A 17329-nucleotide genomic window follows, 5' to 3' on the forward strand; every position below is an offset into this window, starting at 1 on the left:
TAAAAAAAATGAACTAGTTCATGGACTAAATGTTGAGATTCAACAATCGACCATGGACCAAACGTTGAAAACCAACGTTTGCCATGGTCCGAACGTGGAAAACCAACGTTGGCCGTGGTCCAAACGTGGGAAACCAACATTGGTCGTGGTCCAAACATTGGAATCCCACGTTTGCCCACGGAGAATTTTTTTTTTTTAAAAAAAAAATCTTTGTGGCCAAACGTGGAAATCCAACGTTTGGACCATGGCAAACGTGGAAATCCATGGTTTGGTCCATGGCAAACGTTGATTTCCACCGTTTGGACCATGGTCTGAACGTTGGTTTCCAACTTTTGGCCATGGTTCATCTTTCGGGGGACAATTTTCAGAATTACGCAAAAAATTCAAAAATTCACTACTACTAAGTTAATATGTCAAGTAATTCAACTATTGAATAGAATGAACGATGCGCAAAAAAAATTGAAAATTAAGCAAATATTGAATTGATTAAGTTTTTTACGTACCGTTGAATCGAGATCCGACATATTGTTAATTGTTGTTGTTGTTTTTTGTTTTTCATTTAGTTGAGTTTGAGAGAAATTTTTTTAGAGAGAGAAAGTCAAAAGGGCAGTCATCGTCTTTTTTATGAAAAACGTCGTCGATATTTACCAAAACGTCGTCGATATAAATCAGCCCTCATAATTTAGAGATGGCTTAACACACCACTTCAAATATTTTTCTTAACTCCGCAACATAGTCTTCAACTATTTCCCTGCATATTTATATTGTAAATATATTATAATCGTAAAGTTCAAATATTTAGGTTACATTTTATATGAAAAGATCAATGTACACATGTTAAGTGAATTTGTTACCTGAATTTAGATAGGCTTTCATCAGGCCAAAACTTGGGATTTCTTTGTTCCACCGGGTAAATAAATAGGAGGAATCTGTTATTCCAATTTAAATTCTGATCCTTAGACATTGTGTCACCTCCCCATCTCTCTAACTGGCCTGGAACTTGAATGTACTTTTGCTTCTCTTCTACAGGTAACGCGAAAAAATCTTTGTAGACTTGAATTACTTGATCAAGTTTAGAGCTTGTTATGCCATGATTTACCAACTGCAATGTCACCAAAAGTCTGGTTATATATTGCAAATGTCACCAGCTAGAGGAGCGGTTGAGAGAGCATGGCTGGTGATCGGCGAGGAAGCCAGAGATAGAGGCCTAAGGAGTACGAGAGGGATGAGAGAACCGGGAGAGGGGCACGAGCGATGGCGGCCAATAGGGCCGATGGCTGCAACAAGCGATGCTCAACGGTTAACGGTTGGCGCTAATGGACAATGGAGGTAATGGTCAAATTTGGTGTTATATGGGTTTTCATGTTTTTTTGTTGTTCTCCTTTTTTTCTTGAGATATAATACGTAGTACATTTGATTGTAAAATTTATTTACGCAATACATGCATGTTTTTTTTTTCTTTTTACATTTTTTTACTCAATAAGTAATACACCGTAAAATATTTTAGCCGTAGTTATCCCAGTACAAACACCTAATATACTACATCGACAAAAGTACAAAAAAAGTAATGTACTCTAATATATAATAATAATAATAATAATAATAATAATAATAATAATAATAATAATTATAGTGAGGAGAGAGAGAGAGAGGCGATTTGGCGTTTTGGCGATTTGCGACTGCCCTGCAACTCTACTGTTATCATATCACCACGCCTGCAGCCGCCGTCTTTCACCCACTGCCACCACCGTCTTCTCACGCCGGTCCCATCACGCCGTCGGTCGTGGGTTCATCTGTGGTGTTTTGTTCGGGTTTTTGCGGTTTCGGTTTTGTGTGGTTTTGTGTGACGGCTGTTTAGGGCATACATTTCGCCTGTTTTCCCGACGTACTGCCGCCGTTAAATGTCACCCACAATTCTCACTGGCCATTAGACCTCACGTCGCCGGTCAGGGGAGCCCTTTGTTGGTGGTTATCAGTGGTTGTATTGCGTCTAGGGTTTTTCTGCGTGGGTTGCTGTCGTCTTTTCTATGTTTTCCATCTGCCTGCCTGCGGTGGTTGACTCACGGTGCCACCACCCTTTGGCCATCAGACCTCAAGTCGCCGGTCATAGCTGTGGTGGCTGACGGCCCTGCCCATGCTTACACTCCGGTGAGTTTATGTGTTTCGTTTTGGTCTTTTTCGCATTACGGTTTCATTTTTTCTTTTTCTCGTGGTTGCTGCTCCTTTTTCTCTGTCAGTGCTGTGTATGGCCACTGTTTGCTGCTGCTGCCTTGTGGTGGTTGTGGTGGGTGTTGCGGGGTGATAGTGCCGTGGGGTTTGGGGTTGCTTGGGGTGGTTGTTGATCATCGCCGGAGTGGGTGGTGTGTTGGTGGTCACCTTGTCCAGGAGTGGGTCTTGCCTCAGGCTGCTTGTGCGGTTGCCAGTGTGGTGGTTTTCGTTCGGGTGGTTGTTTTGGTGGCTATATCGGTTTTTGTGTAGGTAGGGTGTGAGGTTATCTTCCTTCATGCCCGAGCTTGTGCGGTACCATTGTCCTTTTTCGGGTCTTCATGGGTGTCGGGATGGTTATGGTAAGGGCCTTACAAAGGCAGCTTGGCAGAAACATTTACAGGTCCGACATTGTCATGACTGTGCGTTGGACCTTACGCGTCAGACTCTTACTGATAGTTTGACTGTTTATTCCAATGCCGAGAGTTCTTTGAGACGGATGGGGCTCTGGCTGTATGGGGTGTGTTTTATGACCCGTACTGTTAGAGCAAGATGTCGGCATAGTCGGGGTGATTTTGTGGAGCATCCGGGGTGTGTTGATGGCATTTACACCTTCCATATTCATGGTATTCCGAGACCTTTGGCTCCTTCTACTTCGGTTTCTTCTGATGATAGTGTAGAGCTCGTTCAGTGGTCTATATCTTCGCTGGATCGTTTGTTGTCTTTAGGCCTTCGCACCGTGAAATCTATTCCTCCTAAGTGTCGTCTTGGGTTTGCCCGGGCTTTGAAAGGGGCCTTGGATGCGGTGTTTGATGCCCCCTGTGATCTCTCCCGCTGGGTTCGTTTGCTTGTTCTACCACTTTGTTTGCTCAGGACTTTCGCTCCTCGGAGTAATCATGAGTGTCGGTCTGTTATTCGGCGTCGGATCGGGAGGAGAGTATTGCCGTGGCTATACTTGCTTGGGGACACCAGGGGGGGGGGCAGTTGTTGCAGGAGTGCTTTGATGAGGGTCCTTCTTCATATTCTGTGGATGAGGATCTGGATTTGAGTGAGCTTAACCTCCGCTAATGCCGGCGGAAGATTTCTGATGGCCATTATATCGTCGTCTTTGTCGGTGCTTTCTTCCTCTGGGGTCGCCCCCTACTCCGATGCCACTCTCGTGGCCTTGCGTGAGAAGCATCATGTCGCCCCGCCTCCTTCATTGCCTCCTCTGTCTGGGGATCATCATCCTCTGGTTGCCTCTTCGGCGGTGGTCTTGGATATGATTCGGAGCTTCCCTCGTGGTACTTCATGTGGGAGGGATGATTTTCGTGCCTAGCACCTTATGGACTGTTTGAGTGGCGCTGCTGTGGCTATCTCCGATGATTTGATCGCTTCTATTACTAGGGTGGTTAATCTTTTTCTTGAGGGCCGGTGTCTTCTTCCTCTGGGTGAGTACATTGCCAGCGCCCCTCTCACACCACTCGTTAAACTGGGTGGTGGAGTTCGTCCTATTGCTGTTGGTACGGTCTGGAGACGGCTTGTCTCTAAGGTTGGTGCTTCTATGGTTGGCCCGTCTTTATCTTCTTATTTTGATGGGCTTCAGTTCGGGGTGGGTGTGTCCGGTGGAGGAGAGGCTATCTTGCATGCCTTGAACCGGCTCATTGAGGCTCGGGGGGGTCAGGTGGGGCTTTCTATGCTGCTGGTTGATTTCCAGAATGCGTTCAACCTTGTTGACCGTTCGACCATGCTTCAGGAGGTCCGCCGTCGTTGCCCGACTCTCTCCCGATGGGTGGAGTTTTGTTATTCCAGCCCGGCCCGCCTTTTTTATGGGGGAGCACTTGTTTGTGGTCTTGTCAGGGTGTTCAGCAGGGTGATCCGTTGGGGCCTTTGATTTTTGCGTTGGTTTTGCATCCCTTGGTTTGCAAGATCCGGAACACTTTTGACCTCACTTTGCAGGCATGGTACTTAGATGATGGCACCATTGTGGGTGATACTTTGGAGGTGGGGAAGGTTTTGGACTTGATTAGGTTGGATGGCCCTCGTTTTGGTTTACACCTTAATGTCTCCAAGACGGAGGTCTTTTGGCTGTGAGGACCCACGGAGCCGGCTTCCGGGGTTTTCCCCACTTCTATTTCTCGGCCATTGCGCGGTGTTACAAAAAGATTGGGAGGACCTGTCGGACTTGTCCCGCTTTTAGCGGTGAGATTGTGGCGACGAGAGTAACTAAGACCATTGAGCTAATGGACTTGGTTGCGAGGATTGAGGACCCGCAATGTGATTTGCTTCTTCTTCGAGCTTGTCTTTGGTATTTCTAAGCTTTATTTCTCCCTTCGTACTTGCTCCCCTAGTGTTTTTGGGTCCGTCCATCTTCCTTTTGATGCCGCTCTGCGTTCTAGCTTGAACGTATTGTCACCGCGCGTCGGGCCGGGTTTTGGGGATTGGCGGTGGCGCCTTGCTACATTCCCTTTTCATCTTGGTGGACTTGGTGTCTATGCGGCGGGAGATGTTTTATTTTATGCTTTTATTGCGTCCCGCTTGCGATCTGGTTTGCGGCTAAGCTCCTCGGCCCTTCGGTGTTGTAGTCAGCTGGCCCCGCTTTTGAGGATGCCACGCAGTGTTTACTGCGACTACGAGTTCTCGATATATTAGGTCACCCTAGTGAAATTGCGCCCCCAAACTTATGAAGAAATTGACAGTATTTATTTCACGACGGTTCTTGCTTTGCCTCGTAGTCTGTTTTCTCTTTGACACCGCGCCAGCTTGCTTTATGGCGATCTCGGCAGGTTCTCACTCCTCCGATTGGTTACGTGCGGTTCCTATCTCGGGGTTGGGGCGGACTATGAACGGGAGGACTTACCGTAGTGTCTTTGGGGTATCGTCCGGGTGTTCCGTTATTCACGATATCTAGGCCCCGTCCCCGCTTGCTCTCGGGTTTTGCTTGAGGATGTTTTTGGGGACCACACTGTTTCTTGTCTTTTGGTACTGTGGGCGTTAAACATCAGCATAACCTTGTCCGGGACACTCTTTTCGAAATCTGCTATAGATCCGCATTATCATGGGAAGGAGGTTGATATCGGTTTGGTTGATGGGCATGGTGGCTCGCCGTCCTGCGGATTTATTGCTTTATTCTTGGGACGGGGCGTGATGTGTGCGTCGACTGACCCGATGTGGGTTCTTCACCATTGACTTAGACCGGGGTTGGCGGATTTTGTGCGGGCCGGGTTGTGGGCGATCTTTGCTCAAATCGCCAGGCGAAAGTGTGCTAAGTATGGGGATTTGTGCGCGGTAGCGGGTTATGGTTTCCTACCTTTCTCTTTCTCTTCTCTTGGGGAGTTGGGTTCGGATGTTGTTGCCTTGCTCAAGCGGATCCAGAAATTCTCCGTATCTCAGGATGCGGGTGATCGGGTAGCCGCTTACATTTTTACTAGACTTAGCTTCGCTATTGCTAAGGGTGTGGGAGCCCAGATTGTCTCTCGGCTCCCCACCAATTTCATGTAAACCTTTTATTTTTATTTTAATGAAAGCTGCGCGCATCTTATAATAAAATAATAATAATAATAATAATAATAATAATAATAATAATAATCATGGTCGATGATGGTGTAAGGAGTAATTACCGGTTGTAGTTGATGGTGATGGTTGGTGGGGAGGAAATGGGATGAGATAAGGATTAAGAGGAGAACAAATTAGAGAGAAATAAAAGGGAAAATGAGAAGAGTGTAATAGTAAAAAAAAATTAGTGCGAGAATAACATGCGTACCGTGAAAATCAACATCCTATAAAATTTCATTGGAAATCCTCTGTCCTATTTATTATTTTATCTACGGGTGACAACGGGTCGTATTTGGACCGGATCTAGCTGGATCCAGATCCAGATCCGCATTTCCCACATGGATCCAGATCTGACAGATCCAATTTTCTAAGATCCATATCCGACGGATCCGGGTCAGATTTGGATCCTATAAGGACCTAAGTCAATAGCAAATTAAACAACAAACACAATAACATTATGAGTTAAGTAACACTAACTACCCATGCCAAATTAAGTGTGTTAATAATAGACTAAGTCACTCGCATATTGTGGCATTTTGTACGCACATCGTAGCATTCCAACTTCATCTTTTAGAATTACAAAGTGGCATAAAATCTACAAAATTTAATGTCAGCGGCCAAATTAAATGGCATTGCTAGTAACAATTACTAAGTCATGTCATTTACTACCAATTTTATTTATTTTATGCTATAACTAATAATTTATGAAGTCGGTAAACGAGTAATTTAATAGTTTTTTTCTTTTTAATTGAAAATGGGTCCGCGGATTAATATTGGATTTGGATCTGAGTGATGAGATCCAGCTCTAGATTCATTTTATAAGTAATGGATCCAGACTTGATTCATATCCAACGGGTCACAAAAATTAGGATCCGTATCTGATCCATGCGGGTCAGTTCTTGCGGATTTGGAGCGGATCCTGGATCCATTGTCATACCTAGTTTTATCTTGTGCCCCATTGCTATTTCTAATGACACATAAACACTTTGATATACCGATTTTTATTGTTTGAAAATGGTGTGTCAAGATGTTAAAGTATTCGGATACAAGATAAACCATAAAAACTGAATAAATGATCTAAACTCAATAAAATTTGACCGGCCACCTGAGTTATTTAAAACTAAATATTTCACCTTGTTATTTTGATATATTTGAAAGTTGAAACAAATTTATATACTGAGAAATAATGGTGAAATTGATTAGGTTTGGTAGTAATATAAAATTTCCAACAAAACTAATTAAAAAGATAATTCTACTATACGTCACTCTATTTGTTGTTCTTCTTAATACCCATTTATTATTTACTATTTTTTTTCTATTTATTTATAAAATAATTATTGTACATACTTTTGTTATTTGCTTAGCTTTGTGTTTATATTTGTTATTTATCATGCCTTTTCTATTTATATCTTTTACTTCGCATCATTTAGCGTCATATGAGTATCCACCTTAACCTTGCCTAAGTTTATTTAAATTAATTTGGTTTAAAGTTCTGCTAGTGTCGCTATTCATAGAATTTATATTCTTTCCGTCTCAATTATTTGTTTACCTTTACCTCTAAGGTTAAAACAACGATGATGGAGCCATTTGTGGTGGTTGTTAAATGTTAACGGATAACAAGGAGATAATAATTGAATGTGACACATCAAATTACCATTAGAAATATTGCTAATATGTAAAGGTGAACAATGAATAAAAAACCTAATAATAAATAGGTAAACAAATGATCGCGCAATAGAAGGAGTATATAAGTATGACATACTAGCATCAATTCTTAGATAGCTTGGTTTAGAGCACTTGTTTTGTTTTGTTTTTTTGGACAACAATACACATTCATAAATAAAATAAACTAGTACAAATCGTTCGTTCAAAATATAAACAAAGGGGATTAGAGACCCCGGACTACCTAGTATAACCGAAAAAAAGTAGACGAGGTCGTAACTGAAGAGAAAATACGACTTTTATTAAAAGGAGAATGATAGTGGATGTCAAATTTGATGGAGTGAATCTCCTTTCTCTTGGTTTTTATAATCATAGAGCACTTGTAATGCGTTATAAAATATATAGGTTATATAATATAGGGTTTTTCTCTCTTTTATCTCTGAAATTTTCATTTTTTCTAATCGTACCCCTGCGGTTGGCATAGTTCTAATTATACTCTTAAACTTGACTAATCAAGTTTAAGGGTGCAATTAGTATTTCAGAGATACAGGAGGGAAAGCCCCTATAATATACTAACTGTTTTTGGTTTTAATATGTCGGTTTGTCTAATATGTATCATAAAAAAAAATATTTTGAAAAGTTGTTGATATATTTTTGTGGTATTATTTGTAAAATAAATGTAATAATAGTAACTGAAGTATATTATCAAGATGTTTATTATAACAAATGTAATGCAATATAATAAAAACATGTACCTGAAAAGAACCCCAAGAATTGATAAGTGACCCAAATTTTTGAAGTTCTTCGTCGGAATGTAAAAGTAATTGAAAATCAACTAAGGCTGGATCCATGTAAGGAAGCGACGAGTTCTCTTGCTTTATGCCTGAACTGTAGATATATTTTTCTGTGATTTCCTTTTCACTTATTTTACTCACCACTTCAGCTGGTGGTGTTGGTACTTCAAATTTCATTGTAAGGGGTGATTGTGAAGCCATATATTATATTTGTAAGTTGAGGGGAAGACACGAATGTTAACACCTATAAATTGGATTAATACACTTATTTTCTAATAAATCTTGTCTATTTATAGTCTATTCTAAAATCTTAATCTTTGGTAGACTGAAAATATAATTAGCTAAATTTTTCAATTTTGACAAATATTAAAGGAAGAAATCAACTTTGATTTGTAACTATTTTAATTTAATTATTTAATTTGTTTTTTCTAAGTTTTCAGGATATATTTCATCAAAAATGGATAAAAATCAAAACAAATCAATGTTTTTAGGAGAATTAAAATCCCTTATCTTCAAAAGAATAAGAAAAGTTCTAAAATTGAACACTTAAAACATCACAAAGTAGAAGTGGGCCTATTTTTATGACCATAAAGGGAGAAAAAGGATTGTAGATTTGGTGTACTACATCATACTTAATAACTTTTTGAGTTTTTGGGTATTTTTTTCAAGTACTATAGAGTATAAATTACATTTTAGTTTTATAATGTAAAAAATCAATTTTTTTTGAGTTTATATGTAACTTTTTTGAGTTTATATGTAACTTTTTGAGATTAAAGTTTAAGTAAACAAACTCAAAAACTTTATAATAAAACTAAAAAATTTTAGATTAAAACTCAAAAACTTTTATCTTAATGCTCAAAAACTATACCATCTGATGTATTACATCAGATGTATAATTATACCTGGCAAACAGGTCGGGTCGTGTCGTGTTCGTGTTCGGGTCAATATTAAACGGGTCACCACTACCCTAACCTGACCCAATTACATAAACGGGTCATTTGTCTCAACCCTAACCCGGCCCATTTAATTTTCTATAAGCCAACCCGACCTGTTTAACCCATTTATCTTTAAGCAGGTCATTTTAACCCGCTTAACCCGTTTAGCTCAATAAACTAATACAATAAACTACGTGTTATAAAACTATTATCCCACAAAATGATACATGAAAATGCTATTTGTTAGTTGTCTTGTTGAATTATTGACTCAAGCCAAATATATTATGACAAATTTAAATAAATGGGTTATTCGTGTCGGATTCGTGTCAAAAGACATCAACCCTAACCTGACCCATTTAAGTTTCGTGTTGTGTAGAGTCAACCCAATTACTTAAATGGGTTGCAACATCTCGACCCTAACCCGCTAACTTCGTGTCGGATTCGTGTCGTGTTTTCGGGTCGTGTCAGTGATTTCCGCCTCTATGTATAATCCACTTACTACCATAAAGGCACAAATTTTGCTTGTGACGATCAAAAGATCTTTCACACCCTTCTCTCTCTCACTTGCTCTTACGAGATTTTGTATAATTTTCCCACACAAAATATTTGTCTTTTGACTTTTGATGATGAAAATTATCACCGACTTTAAAAAAAATTGTTGTAACTAAAAAATATGGCAGTAGAAAAAATCTACAAAATACAGTAATTCATTTATTTTGTGTAAAAATTTTATTTTCATTGAAATATACATTTCATGACATTAATTATTTCTCTTAATTGTTTTTTTAATTTAATTTTTTTCCTCAAATTAAAATACATGGATGAGAAACGAAAAAAATTAATGAACCATCAATTTAAAATCTACAAATAATAAACTAAAAAACAAAATTTTGTATAAATTGTGCATTCATTGCACGGGGCATATACAAGTAATAACAACAAACTGGTAGTTATTTTGTAAACGCTTACACTTTATACTTAGGGCCGGTTATGAGAATTTTGATGCACAGGGCGAGAAACTACTTTTTTTTCCATACATTAAAAAAGGAAGAAATTTTGTATCATAAAGCTTCCAAAATAAAACCCATATTTTATTTAGAATGTTTTTTTCTTACGCATTTTTGAAATATCAACTATATCTTCAACTTTTATTATTCTCATCATAATCAAGTTAATGCTTAAACTTATTAATCAAAAATATATGTCAACTAATTTAGTTACAATCTAGTTACTGCTTAACATTATTAACCAAGAGTAGATGTCAACTAATTTAGTTAATAAAGTCATAAGAGATGATACTCATGATGTGATTTTTGTTTTTACTTAATTGGTGGTGGTGGTATTCCGAATTTCATTGTAAAGGGTGATTATGTAGCCATGCTGTATTAGTAACGAGTTGTGATCGCATACACTAGTATTGAGTAACACTTAGACCATGCCCAAGCAAGGTCACCAATCGGGTCGTGACCTTGGCCTTGTTGGGTCACACTAATGATGTAATTAACTAGTAAATCGATGTTGTTTAGGATGACCTTGAATTAGATAGGGCCAATTGGTGACCTTGAGTTGAGACAATGGTAATGTTGGTGACCTTCCAAGTGTTGTATTTCTATTGGTTGTTACAACATTAAAAAAAAAACGTACAAGATGCTGTCAAAACGTGTTACAGCTAATACCCAACGAATTTCTTCTTTCTTCGTCCCTTTCTACTTCTCTTATCTGCTTTTTCCTTATCCTTGTCTACTTCTCTTTTCTTCTTCTTGCTCCCCTTCCCCAACTTCTGTAACACCTCCTCATACCAAGGTACCTTACCAAGGACTACCCTAGCATGAAAGGCTGTTACCATCTCGGTTTCCCGAGGTTAGTATATCAAAGTTACCAATTCCAAACAACGTTTATTGAAGTATAAAGAGTTAGCGATTACATTGTCTTAGACCAACTCTTAATAAAAGTACAAGGATCTCAATACAACTGAAATAAAGACAGCTAAACTCGTAACAGCGGAAGCTAGACTTGAAGTGGTGACTCCCCAAGACTGTCCCATAGCTAAACATCTGCATCACTTGTTACATCCTGCTCACCATCCCCGAATGGATCACCACAGGTTTTATAAAACATCAACGGGGTTAGTTACTGAATAATCAAAGTAAGACAAGTGTATAAAGCAATCAACTGATCATCCACTACTACACACACCTTACTTTGCCCACGCTTTATTGGGCTATTCTCGACGCTTAAAAGCGTCGCCATTTTACTTCTCGACGCTTTTAAAAGCGTGGTTTTTTGGGGCGTTAGGAATTTTTGACGGTTTTTAGCGTCAACCTTATCGACGCTTTTATGTGTCGAGAGCAGCGACAGTTTTAAGCGTCAAAGTTTATCTACACTTCTTTGCGTCGAAATTTTGAATTTCTCTACGCTAGCTTTTTTCCTGTCACTAGACAAATTCACTAATACTATCTTCGTCAATACGATTTGAATTAAATCATATAAATTATCAGCTAATGATATCATAAATTAAAGTGTGTATAAAAAACATTAATTTGACTGAACCAAAACAAAATTTTATACCATAAATTAAAATTGCAATTATCAAATTACATGCTTTCAAAATTCAAAAAAAAAAAAATATCGTAATTATTTCATCCGAACAATAGAAATAAGAAATATCCATATTAATGCTTTTACGCAAAAATAATAAATTGTTTCGAAAGGATTAGATTTAAGCCAAAAGGTGCAACCAATCTACTCCAGAAAGTGAATTCGAAATTTGGTCTTTCTATCCGGATGCACCGCCACCATTAGTTGAGTCTGATATCTACATGCAAGGAAATTAAATATCATTAACAAAGCAATCAAGTAGGAAGTTGTGCTACTAATAACGAAAAGAAATCAAAATACTACATACTTAAGAAACCATACATAAAAAAAAAAAAAAAGATGATTACATGAACCTTAATGAACACTAAACAGCGCTAGCACTTACCTTACACTAACCGCTACAGTTACTAGCTATTTATTACATGCCAAATATGCTACTCCCTCAGCTCCGACTCTGATTCTTACAATTTTCATATAAAGACTGGCCGACTGGGTTCACGTTGTTCTTAGTTTCTTACCATTTTCATTCTTATCACCCTTATTTTCACTTAGATATCCGGATGATAAAAATCAAGCAGTTTGGGGGGGGAGGGGTAACACTCAGTAATATACTCAAGAATCGTCATATCTACAAAAAGTAGACACACCTAAAACTCCGACAGAGACCAAAACCAATGCTACGACATTTCTAGGTTTCAATTACATCCACAAGTACTCAAGTCTACTCCAAAATACCAACTCATAGTCATTTGCACACGCCTTTGTGGCTATACTGATCAATATACCGCAACACTCCAAACAACAGAAATACTAAACTAACAGTCATTTGCACACGCCTTTGTGGCTAAATGATCAATATACCTCCACACTCCAAACAACAAAAATAAGCAGCACTTTACATCTCAATTCTCAACGCAATAACAGAATCCCTGAAAATCTGAAACCTAATTCGCGCTTCTACAATAACAATACTAATAGTAATCAGGGGATTCCCTTGTGGAAACCAACAAAGTTTTACACCTAACTACAACAATTTACACATTGGTCACAAATTCTTAATTGTGAATTGTGACGGTCACAAGTTTATGACATCTCGCAACTATTTTAAATAACGTTAAGAATGAAAGGGGTTGCGGGCAACAACTAACCCTAAGGCATATAACCGAGCATCATTCCTATAGAACCATTCAGCATAGACAAAACTACCAAACTGCATCATACTAGGATTCAGTACTATATTAAATTTAAAGACAACATAAATATAAAAAAATACCTTTGAGTTCAAGGATGATTTTGCAAGTTAGGCTATCTCGGGGGGCGGCATTCCCGAACTCATAACTTCCAAGATTTTATACAAGATGCTATTCGTCTCATTCAACTTGGTTTGTAGCTCTTCTTTGTCCTTAGTCAAACTTAGAACAACCTTTTCCATATTTTGCACCTTTTCCACATGCTTGAGTTCCAAAGAACTACTATCTCCAGATTTAAAAGTATCTTTCCTTAAAATACCGTGCACCCCAAATACATCACTTCCTTTCACGCCGAAATCATAGCCTAACGGGCGTTTAGGGATATCTTCCCCATAAATTAGTTTACTGAAAGCTTCATTTTGGATTTGCGCTTTGGGCTTGGTAGGATTAGTTGCAAGTTTAGATTGAACATAAGTATCAGCATCCAACTGCACACATTAAAAAAATGCTTAGTATGTTTCAATTTACAAGAAATGTTAAGAGTACATCAAACATTTTTATTATATACGAGTACCACAAGTTCTTCCGTTATTGTATCTTTCACATATGACCCATCTTTCCTCATATGAGTTTGCTTGAAAACCTCCAATTCAGTTGGTTCCCTTTTGTTCTTTTCTTCCTGTGAGTCATCAGTGAGTAATTAGCTTATACACCTAAGCTTGTATTTAATTCTAAATAAATGTAAAGATGGTGGTAATCATCAATAAAGGATAAAATATTTACAAACTCCGCCCGTATATTAGCATAGCTTATTGACCCGGTTGTGTGAACATGATTTTGTGATGCACGGGCTCTTTTCTGCATTCAGAAAATTTCCGCATTAAATAAAATAGACATTACATAGAGTGCTGACATAATGAAAAAATAGTGAAGATAATGAAAACAACTATTTAATTTTGGGCAAATACCTTTCCCTTGTCAGAATACCAATAATCCACTATATATTGTCTCACACTATTGCCTACACGCTTCAAAATACCTTTGTCATAGCCATCACCATCGGGAATAACAAAATGATCATTCGAAAAAAAAAGGTTAATTTAAACAAAAAAATATGAGCTGACCAAACTAGCACAATTATCCATGTTATGAAGTTAGTAACAACATACCCTAATACACTTGATGATTTCAACTTTGAAAATTTCAGGCACACGGTGCCAATTTGTCTCTCCAAGTGGACAAAATCTTTCCTTCCGAGCCATATTACCAATGAATTTAACGAGGATGTGTCCTTCCTTTTTGAGTGGCTGATGAAATTCATTAAAAGTGACACAATACCTCCCCTTAGTACACCATACATCATGCGGTTGAATTGGATCGCTGACCTTTTCAATATTTCCTTCATTATCTACCACCTTTGAATGGGGAATGTGCGAAGCGAGCTTAATAATAAAATAGAAGTTTACTTTTAAGTTTTAAGAACCTTTGAATAATGTATTAGTTGTTTTGGATTTAGTAGCGAACCGGATTGGTCAGGTCTTTCCGCCACCTTGATGAGCATGATTAACTACACGACACGATTAAAATATCAGATCATGATATTACACATACCTTGAATTTGCTTTTATCTGATTGCACCCGACAAACTAGTCCACCTCGAGCATCATCTTGATTGTAAACAGAATAAAAATGAGCAGATTGTTTATCAACCTGCAAAGCAAAGAGGGCTCAAACCAATAGATTAATAAGAATTTGTGCGATTAAGACATACGGGACTTACTTTTCTTAACAACGGTGACCCAAAGGGAAGAGGTGATACAGTTACCCTACCATTTAATGCCTCTTCCAATATTGTTGCAGAGACCGTGGTCTTGATAGGTACACCAAGTTTACAGTTCAACGGTGAAGAACAAAACATGTAATATAAGGTTAAGGCCCGTAATATTTCTCACCACCAAACTTCATATAAATAGATAACTCCAAATGATTTACATTTCAAACAGAGAAGCAAAAGCAGCTAACCTAAACAGTGCGGCAAATACTGTATTTATAGTTCCCAAACTTGAAAGATCTAACTCGAGCTCTTGACTTTCAGATTCAACCGCCTAAGGGACAAATACATATTTTTAGACCAACTAGACATATGGGGATTGTAAACGGAATAGCCAATTTTTTTGTGAGCTACATTTCAACTGTAACAATACCAAATAATATTAAATGACAACCACACTCAACCTACTTTTTTCCTATAAGATGCCTCCGACTATTTCTCACCTCAAAACCAGCTGAATCATACATGCGCCTTTTCTCAGGATCTGATATTATGTTATAGGAAAACGTGACTTCCGACTGGGTTCACGTTACCAATGCTACGATATTTCTAGGTTTCAATTACCTCCACAAGTACTCAAGTCTACTCCAAAATACCAACTCATAGTCATTTGCACACGCCTTTGTGGCTATACTGATCAATATACCGCAACACTCCAAACAACAGAAATACTAACTAACAGTCATTTGCACACGCCTTTGTGGCTAAATGATCAATATACCTCCACACTCCAAACAACAAAAATTCGCAGCACTTTACATCTCAATTCTCAACGCAATAACAGAATCCCTGAAAATCTGAAACCTAATTCGCGCTTCTACAATAACAATAGTAATAGTAATCAGGGGATTCCCTAGTGGAAACCAACAAAGTTTTACATCTAACTACAACAATTTACACATTGGTCACAAATTCTTACTTGTGAATTGTGACGGTCACAAGTTTATGACATCTCACAACTATTTTAAATAACGTTAAGAATGAAAGGGGTTGCGGGTAACAACTAACGCTAAGGCATATAACCGAGCATCATTCCTATAGAACCATTCAGCATAGACAAAACTACCAAACTGCATCATACTACGATTCAGTACTATATTAAATTTAAAGACAACATAAATATAAAAAAATACCTTTGAGTTCAAGGATGATTTTGCAAGTTGGGCTATCTCGGGGGGCGGCATTCCCGAACTCATAACTTCCAAGATTTTATACAAAATGCTATTCGTCTCATTCAACTTGGTTTGTAGCTCTTCTTTGTCCTTATTCAAACTTAGAACAGCATTTTCCATATTTTGCACCTTTTCCACATGCTTGAGTTCCAAAGAACTACTATCTCCAGATTTAAAAGTATCTTTCCTTAAAATACCGTGCACCCCAAATACATCACTTCCTTTCACGCCGAAACCATAGCCTAACGGGCGTTTAGGGATATCTTCCCCATAAATTAGTTTACTGAAAGCTTCATTTTGGATTTGTGTTTTGGGCTTGGTAGGATTAGTTGCAAGTTTAGATTGAACATAAGTATCAGCATCCAACTGCACACATTAAAAAAATGCTTAGTATGTGTCAATTTACAAGAAATTTTAGAGTACATCAAACATTTTTATTATAAATGAGTACCACAAATTCTTCCGTTATTGTATCTTTCACATATGACCCATCTTTCCTATTATGCGTTTGCTTGAAAACTTCCAATTCAGTTGGTTCCCTTTTGTTCTTTTCTTTCTGTGAGTCATCAGTGAGTAATTAGCTTATACACCTAAGCTTGTATTTAATTCTAAATAATTGTAAAGATGGTGGTAATCATCAATAAAGGATAAAATATTTACAAACTCCGCCCGTATATTAGCATAGCTTATTGACCCGGTTGTGTGAACATGATTTTGTAAAGCACTGGCTCCTTTCCCTTGTCAGAATACCAATATTCCACTAAATGAATTCAACTATCAAGATGGACCCTCCTGGTTTAGTTTGATAGATTTCTTGTTTAGTTTTTTTCGTGGGTTTAAACAAAGTCTTGTTCAAGTCATGCCTATATTGTCTCACACTATTGCCTACACGCTTCAGAATACCTTTGTCATAGCCATCACCATCGCGAATAACAAAATGATCCTTCGAAAAAAAAAGGTTAATTTAAACAAAAAAATATGAGCTGACTAAATTAGCACAATTATCCATGTTATGAAGTTAGAAACAACCTACACGAATGCACTTGATGATTTCAACTTTGAAAATTTCAGGCACACGGTGCCAATTAGTCTCTCCAATTGGACAAAATCTTTCCTTCCGAGCCATATTACCAATGAATTTAACGAGGATGCGTCCTCCCTTTTTGAGTGGCTGATGAAATTCATTAAAAGTGACACAATACCTCCCCTTAGTACACCATACATCATGCGGTTGAATTGGATCGCTGACCTTTTCAATATTTCCTTCATTATCTACCACCTTTGAATGGGGAATGTGCGAAGCGAGCTTAATAATAAAATAGGAGTTTGCTTTTAAGTTTTAAGAACCTTTGAATAATGTATTAGTTGTTTTGGATTTAGTAGCGAACCAGATTGGTCAGGTGTTTCC

The 17329-nt window shown here is 38.0% G+C and overlaps 2 protein-coding genes across 2 annotated transcripts; both read right to left on the reverse strand.

The window, feature by feature from the left end:
• Nucleotides 1-693: 693 nt before the first annotated feature.
• LOC141595146 (protein LATERAL BRANCHING OXIDOREDUCTASE 1-like) lies at nucleotides 694-8396 on the reverse strand. Its single transcript, XM_074415119.1, has 3 exons — nucleotides 8157-8396; nucleotides 855-1102; nucleotides 694-751 (listed from the first exon to the last, which is right to left on the reverse strand). The coding sequence occupies exons 1-3, from the start codon at nucleotides 8394-8396 to the stop codon at nucleotides 694-696; spliced, it is 546 nt and encodes a 181-aa protein (XP_074271220.1).
• A 3231-nt stretch (nucleotides 8397-11627) lies between these two features.
• LOC141594346 (uncharacterized) lies at nucleotides 11628-15450 on the reverse strand. The gene is made up of 7 exons (XM_074414425.1): nucleotides 15193-15450; nucleotides 14699-15023; nucleotides 14530-14628; nucleotides 13702-13776; nucleotides 13493-13597; nucleotides 13002-13406; nucleotides 11628-11945 (listed from the first exon to the last, which is right to left on the reverse strand). Exons 2-6 carry the CDS (start codon nucleotides 14834-14836, stop codon nucleotides 13029-13031), a joined length of 795 nt encoding a protein of 264 aa, XP_074270526.1. The 5' UTR covers nucleotides 14837-15023; nucleotides 15193-15450; the 3' UTR covers nucleotides 11628-11945; nucleotides 13002-13028.
• Nucleotides 15451-17329: the final 1879 nt, after the last annotated feature.

Source organism: Silene latifolia, chromosome 8 (genome assembly GCF_048544455.1).
Source record: "Silene latifolia isolate original U9 population chromosome 8, ASM4854445v1, whole genome shotgun sequence".
Lineage (NCBI taxonomy): Eukaryota > Viridiplantae > Streptophyta > Magnoliopsida > Caryophyllales > Caryophyllaceae > Silene > Silene latifolia.